The 27,393-nt window shown below is 52.4% G+C and overlaps 1 protein-coding gene across 1 annotated transcript in view; it reads right to left on the bottom strand.

Annotated features, from left to right (window-relative positions):
* The window catches only part of LOC144266887 (uncharacterized), a 31,507-nt gene extending 5,206 nt beyond the window's left edge, over positions 1 to 26,301 (bottom strand). Inside the window, exons 1-6 of the mRNA XM_077820440.1 lie at positions 26,225 to 26,301; positions 23,286 to 23,382; positions 22,874 to 22,969; positions 22,071 to 22,262; positions 10,109 to 10,441; positions 9,737 to 9,815 (exon numbers count right to left, since the gene is read on the bottom strand). Of these exons, the coding sequence (XP_077676566.1) occupies positions 9,737 to 9,815; positions 10,109 to 10,441; positions 22,071 to 22,262; positions 22,874 to 22,969; positions 23,286 to 23,378 (793 nt within the window). The 5' untranslated portion in view covers positions 23,379 to 23,382; positions 26,225 to 26,301. The remainder of the gene's footprint in view (positions 1 to 9,736; positions 9,816 to 10,108; positions 10,442 to 22,070; positions 22,263 to 22,873; positions 22,970 to 23,285; positions 23,383 to 26,224) is intronic.
* Positions 26,302 to 27,393: the final 1,092 nt, after the last annotated feature.

Here is a 27,393-nt window from a genome sequence, read left to right as displayed (position 1 = left end):
CCTGGCTGCCAGCGCCAGCCTGTAGCAGGAGTCTCGGGAGCCAGCAGGATCCCGGCTCACCGGCTGGGAGAGCACACCGCACGCCACGCCTCCAGCACGGCTCTTAAATGGCTCCCTTCCTGCTCTCCCACACAGCGCCCCCCCCGGCAGGGGGTGCTGGGCTGCCTGGCCCTGGGCCCCCTGTGGTTGGGGGGCCCCGTGCAAGGGCACTTGTGTGTTTCATTGTAAATCTGCCTCTGCCAGTATAGGAAAATCCTTACAACCCCTGCTCGGATGGGTGCTGTTCTACCAATATTAAAGGGCTGTCGCGCTTGGCAAGGAATTGACTGGAGCTACAGCAACACAAGCCCGGTGGAAATGGAATTAAGAACATCCTCAGGACATGGATATAAAAGCACAACGGTTACCCAGTGCAAGGTGGTGTTATGCCCTTTACCAAGGTCGCTCGGGTGCACCTCTTTGGCAAACTGCTTGGGAAGTTAAAGAATGAGTTTCCCTTTATCTGAAGTTTGTCTCAGAAAGAGTTTCTGGCCAGTGACACAACAGCAGGTGGAAAAAAGAAAAAAACCTAAAAAATGTTCACCAATAGATCTGCCGGGGTTTAGTTCGCCATAGCTACGGCACTCATGGGTGTGACGCTGTATGAAATATGGGAGACATTTTAGGATGTTATTACCAATACAGTGTTATAAAATTGCAAGGAATCTGACCAGATATGCCATGTAAGGTATCAGTGAAAATATTATAATTTGCCAAGTATGATAATCTTGTTTATACGTTTGTATCACCTTTGTATTATGAGTTATAGATAGGTGGGGTAGATCTGTATTTCCAAATCTGTGCTGTGGGTCAGGGTGACACCCCCAGACAGATTGGCACCAGCCGTGTCTGGACTGTTTGATGGCCCATCCAGGGTCGTCAGCTGTACCATGGACCCATTGAAAGGAGCCGGGGATACACCTATGACTCAGCAAGGCAGGCAGGGACAGGCCTATGGACAGAACTCTAAGGCCTCCAAGCCATGTGCTGGGCAGCTTGTGTTTGGGACACAGGAAGTACAGGCCACATGGCAAAAGGAATATAAAAGGCAGCCCCATCTTCTCCATTTTGTCTTCATTCCTACTTCTTACCTCTGGAGGGACTTTGCTACAAATGAAGCTCTGAACAAAGGACTGACTGACCCATCCCAGCAGTGGGTGATTCCAGAGGGACTTTCTAGCCAGCAAACTCCCCAGTGCTGCAAAGAATCTGATCTATGGACTTGGAAATCTCTGTATGTATCTGAGGGCTTTACCATATCACATCGCTCTTCCTGTTCTTTTTATAATAAACATTTAGTTTTAGACACTGAAGGACTGGCCGGCAGGTTGGTATTTTGGGTAAGATCCAAACTAATATCAGCCTGGCAGCGTGGCTGGCCCTTTGGGGTCGGAAGAACATTTTGTAGATGTGAGCAGAGTTTTTAGATAACTTCTCACCTTACTGGACCTCGGTGCTGATTGGGAGCCAGAGAACTGGGATGCAGTGTATTGCTTTTTATTTTTATTTTTTTACTTCTCGATAACCAGTGTCGGGGGTGCGGGGTGGGGGGGCGGAATCAGAAGCTCAGTTTGTGACTGGTTGGGAGGTTTAACTTCAGTGTTACCCACCATTTTGGGGAGTATCTGCTCTGCCTTTTGCAGCCTGCCCTGACCTTGGCATTTCCAGTGAGGGCTAACCCGGGCACCCCGGGTCACAACAGGTACGGAGTATTCAGACCCCTGAGTGCCACAGCTATTTAAGCTACACTTTTAAGTGTAGACAGGACTGTACAGACCTCAGTCTGTTTACTTTATCAAAAAGAAGATTAAGAGGTTGTGACGTTGCCCTTGATATGCATCTGAAGAAGTGGGGTTTTTACCCACGAAAGCTTATGCCCTAATAAATCGGTTAGTCTTTAAGGTGCCACCGGACTCCTCGTTGTTTTTGTGGATACAGACTAACACGGCTCCCCCCGATGTATGAAAATATGGTTAAGAATATGAATATGCTATAACTGAGATATGCTTTGTGCGAGATGGTTTATGTAAGATATCATTGGAAAAGTTACGAGTTACTGAATATGATTATCCTATCTGTATGAATGTATCGTTTTCGTATCTGGAGTTAGGAATATTGGCCTGTGTATCTGTATTTCATATTTGCTGCTTTGGGTCTCTCCCACTGCTAACATTTCAGGTATAACAATGGAAAAGCCAGACAGCGCTATGGGCTGTCAGCAAAGACAATGGAGTGTGGAAAGGCTTGGCCTTGTGGACGTTGCATACTGCTACTGACTCATGAATGACAGTTATACTAACCAATACTGTGGTCTGCTGTACTTTTCCCTGAGGAGTGGGGGGAATCCCCCCAGCAAGTTAAAGAAGTATGGGCTGGATGAATGGACAATAAGGTGGATAGAAAGCTGGTTAGATTGTCGGGCTCAATGGGTAGTGATCAACGGCTCCATGTCTAGTTGGCAGCCGGTATCAAGTGGAGTGCTCCAAGAGTCGGTCCTGGGGCCAGTTTTCTTCAACATCTTTATTAGTGATCTGGAGGATGGGATGGATTGCACCCTCAGCAAGTTCGCGGATGACACTAAGCTGGTGGGAGAGGTAGATACGCTGGAGGGTAGGGATAGGGTCCAGAGTGACCTAGACAAATTAGAGGATTGGGCCAAAAGAAATCTGATGAGGTTCAACAAGGACAAGTGCAGAGTCCTGCACTCAGGATGGAAGAATCCCATGCACCACTACAGGCTGGGGACTGACTGGCTAAGCAGCAGTTCTGCAGAAAAGGACCTGGGGATTACCTTGGATGAGAAGCTGGATATGAGTCAGCAGGGTGCCCTTGTTGCCAAGAAGGCCAACGGCATATCGGGCTGTATTAGTAGGAGCACTGCCAGCAGATCAAGGGACGTGACCGTTCCCCTCTATTCAGCACTGGTGAGGCCGCACCTGGAGTATTGTGTCCGGTTTTGGTCCCCCCACTACAGAAGGGATGTGGACAAATTGGAGAGAGTCCAGCAGAAGGCAACGAAAATGATCAGGGGGTTGGGGCACATGACTTATGAGGAGAGGCTGAGGGAACTGGGGTTATTTAGTCTGCAGAAGAGAAGAGTGAGGGGGGATTTGATAGCAGCCTTCAACTGCCTGAAGGGGGGTTCCCAAGAGGATGGAGCTCGGCTGGCTCAGTGGTAGCAGATGACAGAACAAGGAGTAATGGTCTCAAGTTGCAGTGGGGGAGGTCTAGGTTGGATATTAGGAAACACTATTTCACTAGGAGGGTGGTGAAACACTGGAATGTGTTACCTAGGGATGTGGTGGAATCTCCTTCCTTAGAGGTTTTTAAGATCAGGCTTGATAAAGCCCTGGCTGAGATGATTTAGTTGGGGCTTGGTTCTGCTTTGAGCAGGGGGTGGGACTAGATGACCTCCTGAGGTCCCTTCCAACCCTGATATTCGATGATTCTATGAATCAAACAAAGGGTTCCCGCCCTATGGAAATTCTATATAAGGCGGGGGAGAAAAACAATCATTGTCTTCACCCCTGCCTCCCTACCCAAGAGACACTGGAAAACACCGGGGAACAAAAGACTGGACTGAGGGAGGGAACCGCTGCTGACCCAGGCTGGAAAGATTTGTCTGGCCTGTGAAAGATTCTGCCTGGAGCAATATTTAGGGTGAGAAATATTCGTTGTAGCCAATTTCTGTAGTAATTTCTAACTGGGGGGAGGGGAGGCGGGGAGCTGTGCATACCTTCCTTCACATTGAGGAAGGAGGCAAACTTCATATAACTCTGGGTTTGTACCCCCGGGGGGGGAACATCTGGGTGCTGTGGTAAGTCCTTTAAGCTGAGCATTCCCAGAGCTGATCTCAGTGTCTGTATCTTCTGCAGCTAGCAGTGGCCCCAGGGCCATCCTTACCCATACGCAAAGTACGCAGCTGCGTCGGGAACCAGGAAATGTGGGGCACCAAATTCCCCAAAATGTCCTGGTGCCCTACGCAGCTGCATGTTGCTCCAGCGGCCAACCCGATCCCCTGGCCGGCTGAGTTGGCCAGGAAAGCGGTCCCTGCTCCGCCTCTTCCCACCCCTGCTCCACGCCTGCCCCGCCCCCACTCCACCCCTTCCCCTGAGCTATGTCCTGGGGGCCTCCAGCACGTGTCAGGCCCGCCCTGCACTCACCGGGCTGGGAGAAGTGGAGCAACCCAGCCCCAACCCGCGCCCCTGGCTCGTGCTGGGGGGGCAGTTTCCTCCCCCTGCCCCCCAAGCCTGCTCCTGCCCCCCACAGACCTTGGGCGCAGCCCCCACCCCCATGGGGGGGGAGAGGGGCTGCGTAGGGCACCACAATGTCTAGGGATGGCCCTGGGTGGCCCTGCCTGTGTGCTTTGCTGGAGGAGGCTGGAGAGGGACCTTCATGGGGAGAAAATCCCAGGTACTAACAGGCTCTTCAATGTAGCAGAGAGAAGCAGAACAAGACCCAATGGCTGGAAGTTAAAGACAGACCAAGTCAAATAAGAAATAAGGCACCAATTGTTAACAGTGAGGGTCATTAACCACAGAACAGACTCCACAGGGCAGTGGTGGATTCTCCATCTCTTGATGGCTTCCAGCCAGGCCTGGCTGCCTTTTTGGAAGATGCGTTAGCCAAACACAAGTTATTGGGGCTCAGTACAAGAGGAACTGGGTGAAATTCTCTGGCCTGGGTTCTACAGGAGGTCAGACTACATGAGCTACTGGACCCTTCTGGCCTTAAACCCTAGGAATTTCCCCTAAATGTATAGACCATGGCTGGTGGAAACATTCCCAAGTATTTTGCAAAACACCAAATATCTCCTGGCAAAAGTCTGTAGCAAGGAAAATGCTGCAGCCACATTTATAAATAATAATGATAATAACCAGTGTTGTTCCCCCTTTTGCCACAGCACTTAGCCAAAATTCGGGGTCCTGCGGGTTGCTCCAGTTTGGAGCAGAAATTGATGATGGAATCTGGTATTTTTGGGAATGTACCAAGTCCCGTTCCACTGAACTCAAGAGGAACCAAACAACCGGAGACAGTTTCCTTGCTCAGAGCCCCAAGAATCTTTCAGACAGCACAGTGCCCAAAAGCTCGCTCTCTCGGCGTTTCTCACAATACTGTCACCAGCTTCCTTTCCAAGCTCTCAATTTCCCTCCTTGTGCTGTGTCACTCATACGCACACAAACCTTAGCCAAAACAATGGCCAGCAAAGCCCCTTCACCCATGTTGTTCAAATTCCTGACCACATTCACATATCCCTTTGTTTTGGGCAGTGACATGTGCTTGACTATCTTACAACTATCTTAAATGAAGGGTGGTGGTTAACCCTACGGCAGTATTGGCTTCCGGGAGCCGCTAAAGGGATGGGGGCTCCATAACTTTACATCTCCCTTCCCCACCTCTTAAAATCCATAGCCATCAGCAACTGAATGGCGGTTTTTATATTCTACAACTCTTTTCTTTTAATTTCATACCATTATGGATGTTGCTCCATTGCCATACTTTCTACAAAATCCTAACAAGCTGACCAGGAGAGGCTGCCTTTCTGAGAACTGATGAAATTATGGACTTGCTAAAACAAGTCTCAAGTGAACAGACTGTCTGGAGAAAAATAGCTAAAGGTATAACTGAGATAAAAAAATATGACCAGTACACTTTGAGCTGATTTGCAAGGATTGGCATCAAGACTTGAGGAGGCAGAGAACAGAATCTCTTTGTTAGAAGACACAGTGATTATGAATATAATCTAAGAGCAACAGGAAAGGGCCATGAAAGCACAGCAGGAGAAGGTTAATGATCTTGAGGGAAGATCAAGGAGAAACAATCTGAGATTTGTGGGTCTCCTAGAGTGGCTGGAAAAAGGGAGACTTTTGTCTGTACCCCCCGATCAGAACTTGGACACTGACAGAGCCCACTGCACCCTTGCACCAAAACCCCCTCCAAATGCAAAACCCTGGCCATAATTGTACAATTTTTGAAATAAATAGAAGGTTGATGATTTCGCCAGATTACAGCAAGGACACGGTGGAAAAGAGGCATAAATTCAGTAGATCAAGAGCCCTAGCCAAAGGGTTGGGTTTGGATGGCTTCGTTTCCTTCCCGGATGCTTTCAAAATTAAAAGGGAAAACAAGATGCTTCGTTTTAGGACAGCCCCCTTATTGCATTCCAGTTCTCTGGCTCCCGACCAGCAAATATGTCCAGCCCTGTCCCGCCAGAGCTGCTGAGGCCTGGGAGAGGCACCTCTCACCCACCCCCGAGCTGCTGCAGCGAGAGAGGGCTGGGGGGGAGTCCTCTCTCCCCGCCTCAGCTCTGGGGCAGCCTGCACCCCAAACCCCACACCCCCGTCCCCCGCCCCAGAACCCGCACCCCTCCCAGCACCCCTCCCAACTCTCTGCCCCAGCCCTGAGCCCCTCCCAAACTCCTCATCTCCAGCCCCACCCCAGAGCCCACACCCCCCAGTGAGAGCTCTCACCCACCGCACCCCAACCCCCTGCCTCAGCCCTGAGCCCCTCCCACACGCCAAACCCCTCAGCCCACCCCGAACCCACCCCAGCCACCCATCACCTCCATACTGGTGCATATAAAATTCATTCCGCACATGGACGTAGAAAATTAGAGGGAACACTGCTGCTCACTATATAAAATGTTCTTTGGATCCCCAAAGGGCCAGCCACATTGCCAGGTCGATATTAGTTTGGATCTTACCCAAAATACCAACCTGCCGGCCAGTCCTTTAGTGTCTAACATTAAATGTTTATTATAAAAGAAAAGAAAGAGAAGAGAGATGTTAAATGGTTACGGCAGTCAGATACATACATATGATTTCAGAGTTTGCTAGCTTGAAAGTCCCTCTGAAACATATCCAAAGCTTAGATGGGTCAGTCAATCCTTTGTTCAGAGCTTCAGTGTGTAGAGAAGTGAATCCAGAGGTGGGAAGTAGGATTGAAGACAAAATGGAGAAACTGCAGCTGCCTTTTATGTCCTTTGCCATGTGGCCTGTATTCAGGGCCACCCGGGGGGGCAGGGGGGGCAAGTGGGGCAATTTGCCCCAGGCCCCGGGCCCCACAGGGGCCCCCACGAGAGTTTTCGGTGGCACGTCAGCAGTGGGTCCTTCAGTGCCGCCAAACACACCCGGAGCAAGTGAAGGACCCGCCGCCAAAGTGCCCTGAAGACCTGGAGTAGAAGGACCCCCGCCACCGAAGACCCCAGGCCCCCGGCATCCTCTGGGCGGCCCTGTCTGTACGTTCTCTGTCCCCAACACAAGCTCACGGCACAGGGGCATGGAGAAGCCCCGCAGTCCCCTGTGCACAGGCCTGTCCCTACGTGTCCTGCTAGCTCCTAGGCAAAGCCCCTGGCTTCTTTCCCTGGGTTTATTATGTAGCTGATTGCCCTTGATGGACCATTAAGCAAGCTAGATATTGCTGATGCCAATCCAGCTGGGGGTGTCACCCAGAAACACAGCACGAGTTTGAAATACAAATATACCACCCATCTTTGTAACTCACCGTGCAGAGATGATACATACTTATAAAGGGGATTCTCAGACTTAGTGACTCGTAACTTTTCCATCGACAGACACCTTACACGATACACTTCGTATCAGCTCTGTAGCAATTAAACAACAGTGGTAGCAACAATTACTGTACTACTCAAGACAGGTAAGGATGTGCCAGAGTGCAAGACCCATAAACCCATCTCTTTAATCAATAGGGTTATAAAAATACTTTCAAAAATACGGGCTAAGAGGCTTGACAGAGCCATGAGGGATGGTTCACTCCAGTCAGGTGGGATTTATTAAAAAAGATAGAAAAAGATCACACACATCGGTTGACTCGTCTTCCGGCATTTCATCAGCCCTAGCAATCCCCATGCAACCCTTTCACTGGGTGCAGAGACGGCCCATGACAGAGTGAGCTGGCAGAAGCCTTTTCATACCCTGGATAAATTTGGGTTGAGGCAAAAACTCCTTTATTTCCTGGATAAAGCTGTCATGTTCCAATTCCAACTCTCCTGCCCTACCGAACTGCACAACGTCCCCTCTTGGATCTGTCTGAGGTGACTAGACAGGGAAGCCCCCTCCCCCCATTCCTGTCCAATCCAGCATTACAATCACTTGCAGTACTAATTAGGGAACACCGAGGTCTTCAAGGGATCAAATCAGTGACTCAGCAGACAAAAAGCCTTCTCGAAGCAGACAACATCCTCCTGTCTATTACAAATCCAGATCAACCTATTCCAATATCCTACAAACCTCGGCTATCTTGGCATCCTGTTCCCTAAGGAAATTAAAAACATCAATCGATCATGCAGATTTCAAGAGATGGCAGGCAGTGCCTCCCTGCCTTTGGGGAGAAATAAACACACTCACAGTGACTGCCCTTCCCAGAGCCTTATTATTTGGAATTCTCTCCCTAGCCATCTTCCTCCCTTTTATTTTTACCAAATCGACAACATGTGCAGGTCCCTTGGTGGGGTTCAGGTAACAAGCCCCGGATCCCCTTACACAGATTGCAGCTCCCTGTCAAAACAGGTGCTTTTAGATCTCCTAACTTTAAATGTTACCACCTGGCAATAATTCTTAGCCAAGCAGCGCAGTGGCTCATCCCCTCCATGCCGTAGACCCCCGGATTGGCTCCAGCGGGAAGCAGGATTGTTGTTTCTTTACCCCTTTCCAATGCACTGCACTCAGATTACTACCGATCCCCTAAAGAACAATTACCAGCGACTGTGGCAGCCAGACATCCTTGGCGTACGGTGACCACTCCATTTAAAAATCACCCTCTCAAAAATAGAAAGGTCTCTATCTGAGGTACCTCAAAACTCTCTCTAATGGGCAACCCCATCATTTGGCCAGATTGGATTTTGACCATCAGTCAAGTTATTGAAAACGGCACCTTCCTCTCTTACAATATTAAAAGAAAGGTCCGGTCTGGGGACTAAGAAGGAGTAGCAATACATTCAACTCAAACATGCCGCCTCCCAGCTGTCTCCCCAGATGCCCTGACCCACCTGAACTGCTTTCATTTCTCCACATATTACCCAGAATGCCAAGACCTACGGCAACATGAGATGTTTGGCCAACAAATTCGAATTAAACAGATTCCCTAAAAAAGAAATAGAAGGAGGAACTAGGCCAATTATTCTCTGCTAACCAATGGAAACAAACAAAGTGCCCTAAACTGCTCCTTGGGCCCCGGTTAAGATTAATCCATCAGAAAATCGTGTAGTGGATGCACTGGACCCTTCTCCGGCTGTTCAGAACCCGTGCCGCTAAGTCAGATAAATGCCGGCTCTGAGATTCAGCTAACTTAACCCAAATGCCAGGGTAAGGTTCCTACACCTGTAGGCTTGGGGCAGAACTTAATTGAAGAGTTCATTTTTCCCAGCAAATAACATTGTTTAACAAGCTTACCATGTACTTTTAACCCTAAGGGATGTTAATGGGAAGCTGAAGAAAGCTGTAATACAAATAACTGATTTTAACCATCCGTACTACGTATAATTTAATATTTCAAGTGTAGTTAAGATTAGGTAGCAAAAGGTTACTGATAGCTTCTGTTTGTTATATATTTACGTATTTTAAATGTAATAAAAAGTTTATAGAAAAAACAGCAAATCTGTGGCAGTATTTACCATCGTCCTGATTGGTTTAACCAATTGACGCAGTAATAGTGAATTAATATTCACAAGGAAACTTACCGTCAGCTAGAGCTTCCTGGACACACCGGCAGAATTCTGTCATTACATAATGTGGACAAAGGCTATTCTCCGGCTCTGGCTGAAAAGGGGTGAAATAAGACATCTTTAGATGCTTTAATCCAAATCAAGAGGAAGCTGAAGATCTGTTTTATATTTTACCTAAACCAATGGGCTTTGGTTGACGTGCCTGGGAAATCTCAGCTCAGTTTACAAAGGCTGATTCACGTCCGTTTTCCTTTGTAGAAGTGGCAGACTGGGTCATAAACTTATAGCATCAGGCTTCTGAGCAGGGGGCTGGACAGTCCAGCTCTGGGGTCGTGGGCTGGGCTAGCAGGGAGTGAGGTTTTGAATTTCCTATATGATCTCACTTACCGTCTGGTGCACCATCACCTTGTCCCCGCAGAGATTCGCCGGCACCGGGGTCTTAGAGCTCCGGCAGACAGGCAGACAACCTTTCTGGGTGTCCAGTTTGCAGAACTGGCAGCTCGTAAGGATCAGGTTGGTGTTGTAATGGATGGGGACCAGGAAGTCGTAGTCGAGGCTGCAGGACTGTGCCTGGACATGGAGGTCCTGGGCTCGGCTGCCCACCAGGATGGCTTCCCCCGTGAACAGGTTATGGGACTTACTCACTTCAGCGATGATCCTCTTGACCAGAGCATCAACCGGCTTCCTTATCTCCTGCCATATGAGATAGACAACGGCCGCCTGGGAGGAGATATGATAGAAAGCCTCGTTCTTTTCCATTTCTCCTGACCCTCGGGCCCCACCCTGGGATTCGCCAGACATCCCCGCGGGGCCCAGGTGGCTCCTGGCAGGGCTGAGCCCTCCTCAGGCACTGGGGGAAACTCTAGTCGTTCAGCTCTGCACTTCCTGTAAAGGTACCTGCAAACCTGGCCGTTTCCTGCCCGGGGCTGAGCTGCTGGGGGAGGCTGTTTGCCAGCTATTTATACCAGAAGCACCTTTCACAACTGACTTACTGGAAATGATAATAGGATAGTGAAAGCATGAGTCATTAGGAGACAACTTCCACTTCTCTCAGGCTCACAGACTCGTAGTAATCTGAAGGGACCCCTGTGATCATCTGCTGAAAAGTCCTGTATAACACAGGCCAGTGGACTGTCCTGAATTCGTTCTTGTTTGAACCTAACCCTAGTTCATATTGGCAGGCTGTCTGGAGCGGCTCAAGAGCGTGAGCACCAACCTCAGGGCAGACTGCTAACGAGCGGGACAGAACCCCCAAATTGGCTGTCGGTTCGACATTGCGATCTCACCGACCAGCTGCCAAGTGTGAATTCCTCCGGTGCTACAGTTAGACCAGCCGTCACATGGCATCACAGACAGTCCCTCTGGGCACGCAGCTGTATCTTGTCACCCACACACGCCTGCCTTTGTGATGGACGCTCTGTCCCCAAAATCACAAAAACATTCAGGTTCCTCCTGAGCCCAAAGGACCGATCACTGACCCCAGGTCAATGGCCCCCTCGAGCTGTGTTCTTAGTTGCAAGGCCCACGAGACACTGGCTCCCCGTGGATCTCCAGAGGCGGGGCAGGCTCCCAGCCCTGACCCCCCTCCCAGAGCCAGCAGTCTGAACCCCCTCCTACACCCCATACTCCTGCCCCAGCCCTGACCCCCCTTCCCGAGCCGGCACCCCAGACCCCCTCCTACATCCCAGACCCATTCCCCAGCCCTCACCCCCCTCCCAGACCCAGCATCCCAGACCCCCTCCTACACCCCCTACCCCTACCCCAGCCCTGACCCCCCTCCCGGAGCCAGACCGTATATATTATGTGTAGCACGGTAGGTGTAATATGGTAATACCCAATCATGGCCGAGGACCCCCAAGGTGCCAGGCATTTGTATGAAATAGGGGTGCCGGGAGAGTCCGAGTGACTCCTCATCAGACGCCTTCAGAAAACCTCGGCAGGGCGATCCAGTCTGGGACAGCAGGGGGAACGGATCCGCCACGAGTCGGGGGCTCCCCCCGGGCAAGTAGGGATGCAAGCAGGAGAATGTCAAGGAGGCGACAGGGGTCTCCGCTGGCTCTCTAGGGCCGGGCGTGGGACGGCTGTGAAGAGGAGAGAGGAGCCTGCGGCGTGGGTAGAACCAGCACTCAGCAAGGACTGTCGGCCTCAGCCCACGGTGGGACCCAGCCAAAGTCACTGGGCCCAACTCTCCTAGGCCATGGGCTAGAAAATGACCCTGCTGCAGGCAACAGGGCATCCCGGTCAGGCCTGAGGGGGAAATGACCTGCTAGAGTTAATGATTCCCCTCATGCCGGGACTTCCCGTAAGGAGAAAGTGAAAGGGAAGGCACTGCCGGGCGTGGCAGGAGGGGGGAAGGAGGAGGGGAGGGAGAAGGGACGAGAGATGATCTTTCTGTGCAAGGGTGCCGCAGGTGGGGTTTAACCACTAAACAGGGGCGTCTCGAGTAGGAGCAGAGAGCTGATTCTCCCTATGGATTTCGCCCTTTTGCGACTGCTGCTGGAATCCTGAGTCCAGTTCTGGTGTCCACAGGTCAAGCAGGCTGTTGGTAAACTGGAGAGGGGTCAGAGAAGAGCCACGAGAACGATTAAAGGGTTAGAAACCTGCCTTAGAGTGAGAGACTCCAGGAGCTCGATCTATTTACTTTAAGGTTAAGGGATGATTTGATCCCCATCTATAATTACTGGCATGGGGAACAGGAATTTGATAATAGGGGGCTCTTCAATCTGGCAGGGAAAGGTCTGACACGATCCAGTGGCTGGAAGTTGGAGCTAGACAAATTCAGACTGGGAATAAGGCACAAAGTTATAGCAGTGAGGGGAACTCACCATTGGAACAACTTACCAAGGGCTGTGGTGGATTCTCCTTCACTGGCAGGTTTTAAATCAAGACGGGATATTTTTCTAAAAGCTCTGCTGCAGTTCAGCCAGGAATTAAAGGACAGCTGTTCTCTGGTCTGTGTGATCCAGGAGCTCAGACTAGATGATCATGGGGATGGGGGGAAGGGTCCCTTCTGGACTTGGAATCTATGAAAGGGAACTTACACTCGTGCAAGTCCCTGCACTTTGAAAGCCCCTTGCTCTGAGCCACTATTGTGGGTGTGTTTATTGAACTCCTTGGCATGACACCTCGTTGAGTTAACAAAACTTCCCGCTGTGATCTCAGCTTGTACCTAACTCAAATGTCATGAGATCGGCTTGACAGCAAGTGGTTAAAAAAATAATAAATTTGGGGTTCTTTCTATTTGCCTTCTGGAATTTGAGCCTTTCGGGGTCACGTTTTCAATTCCTTCTCCACATCTCGGACGGCTAAGAAATGTAGCTTTTAGTTAGGGAGTGGGAGGAAAGGGAGATTCTCCCATGATCACAGGACTCCATGAGCTGGGGCTTTCAGAAAAACAGAGTTGGCAACACAGGCCTCTTCTTTGCAACCTCTTCTCAGCTCCATATTGAGATCCGGAAGCCCCCTCTGTCTGTCTGGAACAGCTTCCTCAGGGCATGTGATATGATCAGCCCTAGTACCTCTATCTGATGGTGGGTCCCATCAGAGGGAGTGCGATCCACCGTTTCACGGAGGTCACTGCCCATCAGGAGAGCATCTCCCTTGCCTGGAGTATGGGAGCAGCCAGTCCCGAGATGGGCCCACTCTGCCGTGTTTCCTTTTCGTCATGTCTGTATGGAACTGAGGGAGCAGCTGTGGCCTCAGGATAGCCTGTGTGGACTCTGAGGGCCACCAGCTGCCAACAGTCCACATGAAAGGTGGATTGATTGTATGAGTACAAACCTAGATGCTGTTGATTAATTTTGAAAAATTCCTGCAGCAAGATTCTTGCTTACGTGGTACCAGCCTTTGGCTAAATAACTCCAAAGTTGAATGCTGATATGACTGTCAGTGCCCGGAGTGGGTGCCACCTCGTTAGTTGCACATGTATGACGAAGTGGGACTGTTCTTCATGTTTCCTCTGAATATTGTGGGGGTGCCTCAGTTTCCCCTATGCAGTTCTTCAGTATCTAGGTGGTGGGGTAAGGGTGTATGATCGTTGCAGAGCCCTAGAGGGCAGGTGTGTGCAGGGGTCTGGACACAGACAATGGCCAACACCCTGTTTCCTGGCCACTGATGGCCTGGGCCCTTCCCCCCTGCAAGGTGAGAGCTAAAGGGTTGGAGAACAAAGGAATCAGGTGACCTCCTGGCCCGGGAAAGGCACAAAGCCCAGAGGAGGGGGGGCTGGAGGGAGTTTCAGTTTGGGGCTGGCTGGGGACATGGAGTGAAGGGCAGACGGGGTTGTCTGGCTCGCTGCCCCCCAAAATGGACTTGGCTGAGGGGTCCTGTTCTCTGCACCTACAAGCTCTGTGTTAGACCATGTTCCTGTTGTCTAATAAACCTTCTGTTTTACTGGCTGGCTGAGAGTCACGTCTGACTGCGAAGTTGGGGTGCAGGACCCTCTGGCTTCCCCAGGACCCCGCCTGGGCGGACTCGCTGTGGGAAGCGCCCGGAGGGGCAGAGGAGGCTGAATGCTCCGAGGTCAGACCCAGGAAGGGGGAAGCTCTGTGAGCTGTGTGTCCTGCAGACAGGCTGCTCCCCGAGAGGAGACTTCCCCAGAGTCCTGCCTGGCTTCGTAGGGAGCGGTTCCAGAGCATCACCCAGGCACTCCATGACAACTGGTGGCAGAAGTGGGATGTACTGCACCCTGCGGATGGCGCTTCCTGCAGTAAGTGACGGGGGAGCAGTAAAACGAAGGGGGATTGACGAGGACCAGGCGTGCTGAAGGCTCAGAGAGGAGCGGTTTGGGGGGGGCGGTTAACCCCTGGGAGTGTGTGACCAGCGAGAAGGACTGTGCAGTAATGGGGTCCCCCTGGGGACTGCGGTGAGCAGTTTCAGGGGCGGAGGAGCCTGTGGCTTGGCCCTGGGAGAGAGAAGGACTTTGGCAGTAACAGGGTCCCCCGGGGAATTGCAGCGAGCGGTCCCAGGGGCGGAGGAGTCTGCAGCTGGACCCTGGCAAAGAGGGGGTGACCTCGAGAAGGGCTGGCACGCTAGGGGTTCTCCCTGGAAACCGTGGGGAGCTGAGAACACACAGGCCTGTGAGTCCACAACAACTTGGGAAGAGCGGAGTGATGGCCTGTCCCCGTCTCCTTAAGAAGGACATTGTAACCCTGTGCAGAAAGAGAGGGTTGAGCATTGGAAAGTTCACCAAAGCACAGTTCATCGTGCAGCTGGAGGAGGATGACCGCTCTAAGGAACAGATTCCTGACCCCAGATGGGGCTACAGCAGGATCTGGGAGCAGCTGGAGTAGTAGCCAGGCATCGCCAGGACTCCTGTCCCCGACCAGACGAGGGTCTTCACGATCGGGTTCCCCATCGGGGGATCGGAGACAGACGGTATTGGAGCTGAGTCCGAGAGAGCAAGAGGACCGTGGGAGACAGCGAGAGCCCGAGAAAGAGCGGCAGAAGCACCAGCAGCATGAACTGGCAGTGGGGGAGTGGAGAGGCCTAGGGGACCCCCCAGGGGTGAGTGGGGATAGACCCCGGGGGGCCAGTTCCGCAGGGAGCCTCGAGACTAAATTGCTGCCCCTGGTTAAGGAGGGGGGGATGTAGATGCCACCTCACTGCCTTTGAGCAGGCTGGCGATTTGAACCGGGGGACCCTGCGGAAAAGCCCCGGTGTCTAGCTCCCTTGCTGGGTCCCAAGGCCACAGACTCCGTCAGCCAGATGGGTGGGGAAGTGGACAAGCTCCCACTCCTGGTCCCAACCTATCTGTCTGTGTGGAGTTTCCTGGGGCCAGGCCCCTCGGACCCCCAGTGGGAGCGGGAGGTGATGGTCAATGGGGAGACGTTCCTGGGGTGGCGAGATCCTGGGACAGAGAGAACTGGTGTCAGGCCCTGGGTGGTGCAGCCTCAGATGCCGAGGGCCTGTGTGAGCTGGGTGAGGGTCCCAGGGACGAAGCCCCTCGCCCTGCCTATGGCCCAGATCCCTGTGCAGACCCAGGAGGGGTGGGGCTGGCTGGTCGTTGGGCTTCTCCAGCATATCAGCTGCGAGACCCTGTTGTGGGGTGACTGTGTCTCTTTGGACAGGATCCAGGCCCTGCTCCTGTAACAGCCGAGGGTTTGAATTTGAATCCAGGGAACCAATCGGTGGAGAGGGAAATGGTCCGTGAAAATGCAGATGACCTGGCTGGCGGTGGGGAGGAGCAGCTAGGCTCAGGCTACCTGCCTGCCTGTAACCAGACCCCTGGGGCTGGGTGGGACAGAGAGATGCTCCCTGCCCCCTTGCACACCGGAGAGGGGGCTCACGCTGGCTCTGATGCTGTGAGGAAAGCAGGGAGCTCGCTGCCTACCCCCACTGGGACAGCAAGGGCAGCGCTGAGCACAGTGGGAGCTGAGACCCCAGCTGAGTGGGGGGAGACACAGGCAGGGCAGGGGATCTGTGGGGAGTGGCAAGGTGCTTGGTAAGGAGCCTGGATGAGCCTAGGCAGCCTTGTGAGCTGATGGCTGTGTCTAGTCAGCAGGGTGGGAAGGCGAGGAGAGTGGAAGATGAGAGTCCCTGGACCTTACCTCTTAGCTGGGTGGAGAATTGGGACAGGGAAGGAAACGTGTCTGTGTCTGTCAGGGGTATTGACTTGCCCATGGAGGGAGCAACCCTGGTCTCCAAGCAGTTGTCTGTGACCAGCCCTGTGTGCTGGGACAAGGGGAATGAGATCCCAAGCTGTGTGTCTGGGAAAGGAGAAAGTGTGTCCGGCTCTTCTTGGTCTGTGGAGCAGGCAGAAGGGGCCTTTCAGCCTGTGATGGCCGAGGGTCGTGCCGTTGTCTCAGAGCTGGTTCTGGATTCAGCTAAAGCCCAGGAAGGGAATGGTCCTAAGTTTGTGTCTGCTCGGGAGAATGGCCCTGTAACTAGGTCGCATCCAGTTAGGGTCTATGGGTAAAATCCCAGAGACCAGACAATTCAGGTGCTTGTATTTTGCCCGTTGCTAGTGTGTTGTTGGGAAAGGGTGCAGCAACTCTGTCTAATCAGGGTGAGATCCTAGCCAGGCCACAAGGAGAGCAGAAAGGTGATTTGATTGTGTTACCTACTGAGGGTGTGGAAACCTGTAGCAAGAAGGAAAAGATTCCTGAACTTGTGTGTGGCAAAGGGAAGGAGAATGCTTCTGACCTTTTATCTAGGAAGTCTGTGAGTTTGCCTCAAAGGGGATTGTGTAGGAATCCGCCAGATGGGCCAGAGGTGATTCTGGATGTAAGGGAGACCCAGAAAGAGTCTGTTGTTGCTCAGGAAAGTGTTCCTCTAGAGCAAGCCCTAGGTGAAGAGGGTAAGGGCAGAATTTCTGTGAGGGGTGAATTGTTGCATAGAAAAGCCCTAGGGAAAGGAATCATAGAATCATAGAATCATAGAATATCAGGGTTGGAAGGGACCCCTGAAGGTCATCTAGTCCAACCCCCTGCTCGAAGCAGGACCAATTCCCAGTTAAATCATCCCAGCCAGGGCTTTGTCAAGCCTGACCTTAAAAACCTCTAAGGAAGGAGATTCTACCATCTCCCTAGGTAACACATTCCAGTGTTTCACCACCCTCTTAGTGAAAAAGTTTTTCCTAATATCCAATCTAAACCTCCCCCACTGCAACTTGAGACCATTACTCCTCGTTCTGTCATCTGCTACCACTGAGAACAGTCTAGAGCCATCCTCTTTGGAACCCCCTTTCAGGTAGTTGAAAGCAGCTATCAAATCCCCCCTCATTCTTCTCTTCTGCAGACTAAACAATCCCAGCTCCCTCAGCCTCTCCTCATAAGTCATGTGTTCTAGACCCCTAATCATTTTTGTTGCCCTTCGCTGGACTCTCTCCAATTTATCCACATCCTTCTTGTAGTGTGGGGCCCAAAACTGGACACAGTACTCCAGATGAGGCCTCACCAATGTCGAATAGAGGGGAACGATCACGTCCCTCGATCTGCTCGCTATGCCCCTACTTATACATCGCAAAATACCATTGGCCTTCTTGGCAACAAGGGCACACTGCTGACTCATATTCAGCTTCTCGTCCACTGTCACGCCTAGGTCCTTTTCCGCAGAACTGCTGCCTAGCCATTCGGTCCCTAGTCTCTAGCGGTGCATTGGATTCTTCCATCCTAAGTGCAAGGACCCCGCACTTATCCTTATTGAACCTCATCAGATTTCTTTTGGCCCAATCCTCCAATTTGTCTAGGTCCTTCTGTATCCTATCCCTCCCCTCCAGCGTATCTACCACTCCTCCCAGTTTAGTATCATCCGCAAATTTGCTGAGAGTGCAATCCACACCATCCTCCAGATCATTTATGAAGATATTGAACAAAACCGGCCCCAGGACCGACCCTTGGGGCACTCCACTTGATACCGGCTGCCAACTAGACATGGAGCCATTGATCACTACCCGTTGAGCCCAACAATCTAGCCAGCTTTCTACCCACCTTATAGTGCATTCATCCAGCCCATACTTCCTTAACTTGCTGACAAGAATACTGTGGGAGACAGTGTCAAAAGCTTTGCTAAAGTCAAGAAACAATACATCCACTGCTTTCCCTTCGTCCACAGAACCAGTAATCTCATCATAAAAGGCGATTAGATTAGTCAGGCATGACCTTCCCTTGGTGAATCCATGCTGGCTGTTCCTGATCACTTTCCTCTCATGCAAGTGCATCAGGATTGATTCTTTGAGGACCTGCTCCATGACTAAAGTCCTCCTTTTCCAGGGACTGAGGTGAGGCTGACTGGCCTGTAGTTCCCAGAATCCTCCTTCTTCCCTTTTTTAAAGATTGGCACTACATTAGCCTTTTTCCAGTCATCCGGGACTTCCCCGGTTCGCCACGAGTTTTCAAAGATAATGGCCAATGGCTCTGCAATCACAGCCGCCAATTCCCTCAGCACTCTCGGATGCAACTTGTCCGGCCCCATGGACTTGTGCACGTCCAGCTTTTCTAAATAGTCCCTAACCACCTCTATCTCCACAGAGGGCTGGCCATCTCTTCCCCATTTTGGGATGCCCAGCGCAGCAATCTGGGAGCTGACCTTGTTCATGAAGACAGAGGCAAAAAAAGCATTGAGTACATTAGCTTTTTCCACATCCTCTGTCACTAGGTTGCCTCCCTCATTCAGTAAGGGGCCCACACTTTCCTTGGCTTTCTTCTTGTTACCAACATACCTGAAGAAACCCTTCTTGTTACTCTTGACATCTCTTGCTAGCTGCAGCTCCAAGTGCGATTTGGCCCTCCTGATATCATTCCTACATGCCCGAGCAATATTTTTATACTCTTCCCTGGTCATATGTCCAACCTTCCACTTCTTGTAAGCTTCTTTTTTATGTTTAAGATCCGCTAGGATTTCACCATTAAGCCAAGCTGGTCGCCTGCCATATTTACTATTCTTTCGACTCATCGGGATGGTTTGTCCCTGTAACCTCAACAGGGATTCCTCGAAATACAGCCAGCTCTCCTGGACTCCTTTCCCCTTCAAGTTAGTCCCCCAGGGGATCCTGGCCATCCGTTCCCTGAGGGAGTCGAAGTCTGCTTTCCTGAAGTCCAGGGTCCGTATCCTGCTGCTTACCTTTCTTCCCTGCGTCAGGATCCTGAACTCAACCAACTCATGGTCACTGCCTCCCAGATTCCCATCCACTTTTGCTTCCCCCACTAATTCTACCCGGTTTGTGAGCAGCAGGTCAAGAAAAGCGCGCCCCCTAGTTGGCTCCTCTAGCACTTGCGCCAGGAAATTGTCCCCTACGCTTTCCAAAAACTTCCTGGATTGTCTATGCACCACTGTATTGCTCTCCCTCCTCATGGAGTCTTTGCAAGCAGTTTACTGCAACTGAAGGGTGTGAAAGTGATTTAATCAAGAAAGTTTCAGTTCCTAACAGCCAGAAATTTTTGTTTGTGAATGGATCCACTGACTTTCCTGTTGAAGGATCCAGCGTGGAGAGCTTTGAGAAGGTCTCAGATGGAGTGAAAGCTGTTAAGAAAGTTAAACAGTCCTCTAACCAAGTGGCTGTGTTTGGCCAGCTTGTTGGGGTGACAAGGTTGTGGAGAAAGGGATGTCTCCATGCTGATTCTGTAAGTGAACAGTATGTGGCCCAGGTCAAGATGGGGGAAGATGGGGCTCTTAACCAAGAGAACCCGAATTGCAGCTCTCCAGACTGGAGCGCTGGGAGAAGACCCGATCACAGTTTGACCCCCGGGGGTTTTGGGGTGGCCAAAGGGCACGGGCCGCATTAACCTTCCCACATGTGGCCTGCGAATGCTATTGACCACCCCCGACCTAAGGGAGGGCGTGAAACTGGAAGGGCCTGGTGTAACTCCTACCAAGGAATGGGAAAGATGCTGGGGCATCCATGGGAACGTTGGTGGCTTCGAAGTTCCCCAGGTCACCGGCAAAAGTGACCCCGCTCAGTTCGGTCTCGAAGGGGGGAGAGATGTGACGGAGCGGGACTGTTCTTAATGTTTCCTCTGAATATTGTGGGGGTGCCTCAGTTTCCCCTATGCAGTTCTTAAGTATCTAGGGGGTGGGATAAGGGTGTATGATCATTGCAGAGCCCTAGAGGGCAGGTATGTGCAGGGGTCTGGACACAGAGGATGGGCGACACCCTGTTTCCTGGCCACTGATGGCCTGGGCCCTTCCCCCTGCCAGGTGAGAGCTAAAGGGTTGGAGAACAAAGGAATCCGGTGCCCTCCTGGCCCGGGAAAGGGACAAAGCCCAGAGGAGGAGGGGCTAGAGGGAGTTTTAGTTTGGGGCTGGCTGGGGACATGGAGTGAAGGGCAGACGTGGTTGTCTGGCTCACTGCCCCCCAGGGTCTGGTTCTCTGCACCTACAAGCTCTGTGTTAGACCGTGTTCCTGTCGTCTAATAAACCTCTGTTTCCCTGGCTGGCTGAGAGTCCTGTCTGACTGCGGAGTTGGGGTGCAGGACCCTCTGGCCCCCCCAGGACCCCGCCTGGGTGGACTCGCTGTGGGAAGCGCAGGGAGGGGCAGAGGATGCTGAATGCTCCGAGGTCAGAGCCAGGAAGGGGAAGCCGGGTGAGCTGTGTGTCCTGCAGACAGGCTGCTCACAGAAAGGAGACTCCCCCAGAGTCCTGACTGGCTCTGTAGGGAGCCGTCCCAGAGCATCGCCCGGGACCCCGGGACACTAGTGCCCATCTATAAACAGGGAAATAAGGACAACCCAGGAATTACAGACTAGTCACCTTAACTTCTGTACCCGGAAAGATAATGGAGCAAACAATTAAGCAATCAATTTGCAAACACCTAGAAGATAATAAGGTGATAGGTAACAGTGAGCAAGGATTTGTCAAGAACAAGTCATGACAGCTTTCTTTGACAGGGTAACAAGCCTTGTGGATGGGGGAAAGCAGTAGACGTGGTCTATCTTGACTTTAGTAAGGCTTTTGATACTGTCTCCCATGACCATCTCATAAACAAACTAGGGAAATGCAACCTAGATGGAGCTACTGTAAGGTGGGTGCAAAAATAGCTGGAAAACCGCTCCCAGAGAGTAGTTTTCAATGGTTTGCAGTCAGGCTGGAAGGGCAAATCGAATGGGGGTCCCACAGGGATCAGTTCTGGGTCTGGTTCTGGTCACGATATTCATCACTGATTTAGACAATGGCATAGAGAGTACACTGTTAAAGTTTGCAGACAATACCAAGCTGGGAGGGGTTGCAACAACCCAAGGAGATGATACAGCCTGAAACAACGGCTCTGAGATGTGTGAACCGCTCCAATCCCTGCAGTGGTGTTCCCCTCCCCAGTGCGGGAGAGCCTGTGATGTGGGTCAAGTTGCCCGTTCTCAGCTCCCCACCCCAGTCTCAGCAGTTTGTTCTTGCGGCATGCTCCCAGCAGGCCTGTTCTCGGCTCCCCCCGGCCCCCAGAAGAGCAGGGCTTCCCCAGATCCAGGCTCACATGGGGAGAAAGGAGAGGGGCTCAGACCTCCCCCCAGAAAGGGCAAGACCCCTGCATATCCCTGTTCCTACATGGGGGGCTGTGAGAGGGGCAGAGTTAAGGGTGTCACACTTTACATTTCCTGGTTTCCAGAGGTTTAAATTCAGCCACTCCCCATGTTTGCGAAGGACACGAGGCAGCACTGGGCCACCTTAACTCTGCCTTCACCAAGTTTTTTGGACAGTGAGTCATTTTTAATGAGGGTTGAGTTTCCAATGTCATCACATGACTCCAGGAGCCAGAGATCTAGGCAGGGGCTTATATTGCATCTGCCATCATCTGGCAAACTGGAATTGGAGCAGGGGGAGGGAAGAAGCAACAGACCACCATTAGAGAGGCAGCTGAGGGCATTGCTGATTAACCTGCCCAGGGATGTGCTGTTACTTCGAACCTATAAAACAAAGCCCTTACCGCAGCTGCCTTTTCCTCTTCCGTAGTTTCCTTTTCCAACTTTCTCTCCGCCTGTGAATTCTTTTTTCTGTTTCGAACTTGACTATTGCCAGAGCTGGATGAGTCTCGGGGAGGGTCAGAGTTGACACTACGGTTAGAGTGTGGAGGTGGATTTTGGGACCTGTTTCCATGACTTTGGCTGTTCGTGGAATTCTTGAATTCACACCCCGTTGGCGTGGCGGGCAGAGGAAGAGAGAGGAATTCCATTAGCAAAAGTAAAATGACATTTTCCATCATCTTTAGTGTTTTATTCTCATGGAAGACTCTGCAATTGGGCTGACAAAGTTTCTTCTTCCCTCTGTGGCAGGGTGACCAGATTTTCACAGTGAAAACCAGGACCGTTTGCCGCATAGGAAGAGGACAGATTTAGCCGGGGTCAGAGAGCTCTGAATGGGGCTGCGTTCACACTGACACACTGCTGGGAAAAGTTTCAATCCGGAGACAGAACCTGAGACATTCAGGAACAAGGAGGTACCAGACACAGAGACAAAAGCCCTGGGAGATTAGCCCTGAGAAAAGCCTAGAGAGGGGGGACAGAGGGCTGCCGGTCGGGAGTGGGGGGCACCAGCAGGGCTGGGGAGGGGGCAGGGCTGGGCTAGCGGGGGGCTGCGGCTCGGGAGTGAGGGGCACCGGCAGAGCTGGGGGGGTAGGGCTGGGCTGGCGGGGGGTGGGGGTCGGGGTGGAGGCTGGGCTGTCTCAGATACTTTCAGCCTCATCTGTCCGGCTCGGCGCTGCAGAGTCCGGACCGGCGAGTAGGTACTTACGACAACGCAGACCGCCACCAGCAGGGCTATGACAAGTACAGAGCCGAAGTAGATCAAAGGTACCGCAGCGTTTGTCACGTGCTCCTCACTGGGGCCCTGCCAGGGACAGGGAAGGATCGTTTTTAATTATCACTTCGTGTCACTTCTTACAACCCCGAAAGCCGTAATTCTAGGGCTGCAGAGTCCAGCCCTCGAAAGCTACGAAATGAGAGAATTCATGGTGCCCATGAAGAGAGGGAGGGATCTGGGGGTCTGGATAAGAGAAGAGGGGGGAGGGGGCAGGACCCAGGACAGGGGGCAGAGAGGAGCAGTGGGGAGGGGGGGATGGAGCAGGGGGGAGGGGCAGGGAGGGAGGGCGGAGAGGAGCAGTGGGGTGGCGTGGGGATGGAGCAGGGGGGTATTGGGTACTTACCCCTCCTCTCTCAGCACCCTGGGCACTGGCCAGGGTGGCCTGGATTGCGGAGATCAGGAATGCGGCCCAGTGCCCCCATGGAAAGCGCCGCATTGTGCTGGGGGGAGAGAGGAGCGGAGTGAGAACCAGAGGGGCGTCTGTGGGCGTATGTGACGAAGTGGAAATGTTCTTAAGGTTTTCTCTGAATACTGTGTGTGTGCCTCAGTTTCCCCCAGGCATTTCTTAAGGATCCAGGTAGTGGGATCAGGGGGTGAGATTGTTGCAGAGCCCAAGAGGGCCAGTGTGATGGTGTCTGCACAGAGAATGGCCGACACCCTGTCTCCTGGTGGCCTGGTCCCCTCCCCTGCAAGGTGCCAACTGAAGGGGCTGGTGAGCAAAGAGATCAGGCGGCCTCCTGGCCCGGGACAGAGAGAAAGGTCACAGGGGATGGAGAATGTCAGTTTGGAGATGGCTGGGGAATCGGAGGGAGGCCCAGAATCAGGGTCTGGGCTCCGCGCCCCCCAAGACAGATCCGGCTGACGGGTCCTGTTCCCTGCACTTACAAGCTCTATGTTAGACCATGTTCCTGCCGCCTAATAAACCTTCCATGTTCCTGGCTGGCTGAGAGTCCCGGTGAATCGCAGGAAGTGGGGGGTGTAGGGCCCTGACTCCCCCACACTCTGTGACAGCATCTGACTGCCCGCTGGGGCTGATCCAGCCCCTCGGCCAAGGGATTCGCGTCACTATTCAGGGCAGGCAGGGAAACGTCTTCTTTTGGCCTGAGAACCCAGCACATCTTCCCTCCGGTCACAGCACATCACTGTGGGGGAGGCTGATCTGTCTGGGTGTTTCAGTGTAATCCGTTCCTTCGTTTAGGAGTTCAAGTGTGTTTTAATGTAGGACTTTTCCAGAATACTCGGTCTGATTTTTACACCAACAAGTGTCTGCCTTCCGTCCTTCACCCTGCGTATGTCCATTGTCTTTGTCCCCTAACTTTCCCAGTATATTCACAATTTTCCCTTCCTCAAAAAGCACCGTTTCCCATAACTCCCTGTGGGGACTTGTGCTGTTGGTCTCAGTACAGGTGGCCACGTCACTGGGGCAGGAGAGGGCTAGAAAAGTCACCGGCCATTTCTCATTATTTCCCCTGGGGCTGAAGCCACCGTCTGGCCCCATTTCGGTGACGTGGTCAGCAGGGTCTGAACTCTAGATCTTCAAACCCCTTCTGTGACTTGTGCAGTAACAAGAGTGACTGTTACTCCTCTGTGTAGACCACAAAGGGGGATGTGAAACACTCACACGCGGCCCGATTCCCTCTCCCAGGGGGCTGCATTCCACGTGCACCCCATCAATTCCCACGGGGCAGCACTGTGCAAGCAGACACCCAAACACACACACAGCCCCGATGCCTGCAGGGGGCAGTGCTGGGTACACACCCCCACACACACTCACATTATTTGCCCGCGGGTTACACAACCACTTGCCGACAGCAGTAACTGGCCGGGTCCCATTGCAGGGAGAGGTGAGGGGTGGAGAGTTGCCGTGTGCAGCGATGACAAAGGATGGCTGGGGAGGAGCAGAGGATGGGCCTGTAGATTAAGGGGCACTTGGCCTTGGAGGGGATTTACAGCTCTCTGGCAGGGGGCAGATTTGTACCTATTAGGGCACAAATTTTGCACCAAGATGCGTGAACAGGAACTTAGGCCAGGGGTTCGTGCAACAAATTTTTTGGTGGCCTCAGAGTGCGGCCACCAACTCTTTTTCCTAAAATTATTTAATTTTCCTAAAGTTAATAAAGTAATATGCACATATATACCTCCAAACCATTGTGATTTATTTATGTAAGATTTGGGGGGGTTTTTTTTGCAGACTCAATCATAAAAATCACACACAGTTCTCTCTATTCTTTACTGGACCTAACAGAATAGAAATGCAGATCAGGTGCTCTGCACGTTCTTGTCTTTTTTACTATTGTTTCTTTTGCTTTTTCGGTAAACGTGGTTGTCTGCATAACAATTCTGAAGTACATTTAAAAATGCTTTGACATAATAGAAGTCCAAATACTAATGAAAAGCGGATCTGGGTGGCTTGGGTCTGGGGAGGGGATGGGAAGGGAGGCAGGGCTGCGGCTGGCCTGGGGCTCCTCCGGGCAGCTGTGCGGGGGGCAGGTCTCAGGACTTCGACCAGCCCTGGGTCCCTCCGGCCGTGGGGGGTGGAGACACTCAGGGCTTCTCTGGGTTGGGGGCTTACGGCTCCAGGTGCAGGGGGTCTCAGGGCTCCAGCTGCCAGGGGTGGGAGCACAGGTGGAAGGGATGCAGTCGGGGCTAGCATCCCAAAAGGGGGACTCCACCCGCTGTCCATGCACCCACCGCTCACGTCCTCACCTCCTGCCCCCCTCCTGTCTCCCTCCTCCCTCCCCCACCCACTTCCTGTCTCCCTCCTCCCTCCCCCACCCACTTCCTGTCTCCCTCCTCCCTCCCCCACCCACCGCTCGCCTCCTGTCTCCCTCCTCCCTCCCCCACCCACTTCCTGTCTCCCTCCTCCCTCCCCCACCCACCACTCGCCTCCTGTCTCCCTCCTCCCTCCCCCACCCACTTCCTGTCTCCCTCCTCCCTCCCCCACCCGCCGCTCGCCTCCTATCTCCCTCCTCGCACCCGGGGCCGGGCTGCACGGAAGCCCCGCTTGCCTGTGGCTGTGGCTGGGTGCCCCCGGCTGGCTGGGGGCGCGGGGAGGGGGCAAGGTTCAGCCCAAGTTCACTCATCAGACGCGAGGGCAAACTTTTCTTCCAGCGGCCCCCGGCCCAAGGACGACTTGCCCAAACTCCTCCAGCGAGTTAAAGTCAAAGCCAAGAGAAACCCAAGATATTTCATTCCTGCTCTAGTCACTAGCCAACGCTGCTCCCTCATGGCCCGTTCTCTCATCTAGCGACTGGTCACCCCCATGGAGGAGGACTGACTTACCCGCCGAGAACCAGGCCCTTAGTCGCCGAGAGCCAAGGGCTATTCTGCAGCTGCAGGACTGAGTAAAGATCGGAAGCGCTGGGGCTGGTCCAGGTTTGATGTCGCTGTTCAGTCTGTCGGTACTTATACTGAGTGTGGAAAGTCCCAGCCCGGCTACCTCATTGGCTATCAGCGAACTAACCACCCCACTACCTCCCGTCTCAAATCACGTAGTCACGAGACCATGGAAAATATTCAAGCAATACCATATTTGGTAGTTTGTGGTCAATAAATCTTGACAGTAGTTATCTCACAATCTGGCTATTTAACAAGCTGCAACTCTCATCCACTTTCACTTTCACGAATGCTACTGTGCCCATAAAAATCCCCTTTTAATTTTTCCTTCTTGGCCCAGCCTTGATCTTATCTCTGGACTCTGAAGAGGGAAAAACTTAAGGCCAGAATTCTCCAAAGTGTTAGGCAGGTAAAAGGGTTTTTGATGGAGCTGGTCAGAAATTGGTGGATTTTTCCTGTGGAATATTTTGACATTTTGGGAAAAAAAATCTAAACTGAAATTTCTGAGCTGAAAACCAGAAGGAATAGTCACTTCGCGTACAGTTGTCACAGTTGGAGACATGCCAAGCAATCCCCTTGGAGCGTCTCTGGGGTGAAAGGAGGTGAGGAGAAAGTCTGAAGAGCTGGGTCCCGTCTGGCACAGTCTCAGGGTAACTGCACCTTTGATCCGCTCCGTGGCCTGCTGTAGAAATGCCTGTTTGGGTCTCAGGCCTCCAGCTGTCAGCTCTCTCTGGGCAGGGGCCCGTGACCCACTCCCGTCTGACCGGAGGTTTTTGGCTGTGGCCCCCTGTAGTTCACTGGGATATCCCCAGCAGCCGGTCTGCCATCAGGCCAGCACCTGTGCCGTGGTTACTCTCCACAGACATGACAAGCGATTGACCAGTGACCCAGACGGTGTCTCCAAAGCAAGCTCACTTCTTCAGGAGAAAAGCCTCCAGGGAAAACACGGAGACAAGAAATGGATTTACAGGCACACTGTATGTACCGGAAATCCCCCAACCAGGGAGGCTAAAATCCCAACCCTTCCTCAGACTACTTGGGCCTGTTGGACCAAAAGTCCTGTCCGTTTGCTGGATCAGAAAGAGGCCACCAGGCTGGATAAACTCAGCCTTGTA

This window comes from Eretmochelys imbricata, chromosome 6 (genome assembly GCF_965152235.1).
Source record: "Eretmochelys imbricata isolate rEreImb1 chromosome 6, rEreImb1.hap1, whole genome shotgun sequence".
Taxonomy (NCBI): Eukaryota; Metazoa; Chordata; order Testudines; family Cheloniidae; genus Eretmochelys; species Eretmochelys imbricata.
This window is presented reverse-complemented; position numbering and strand designations above follow the sequence as displayed.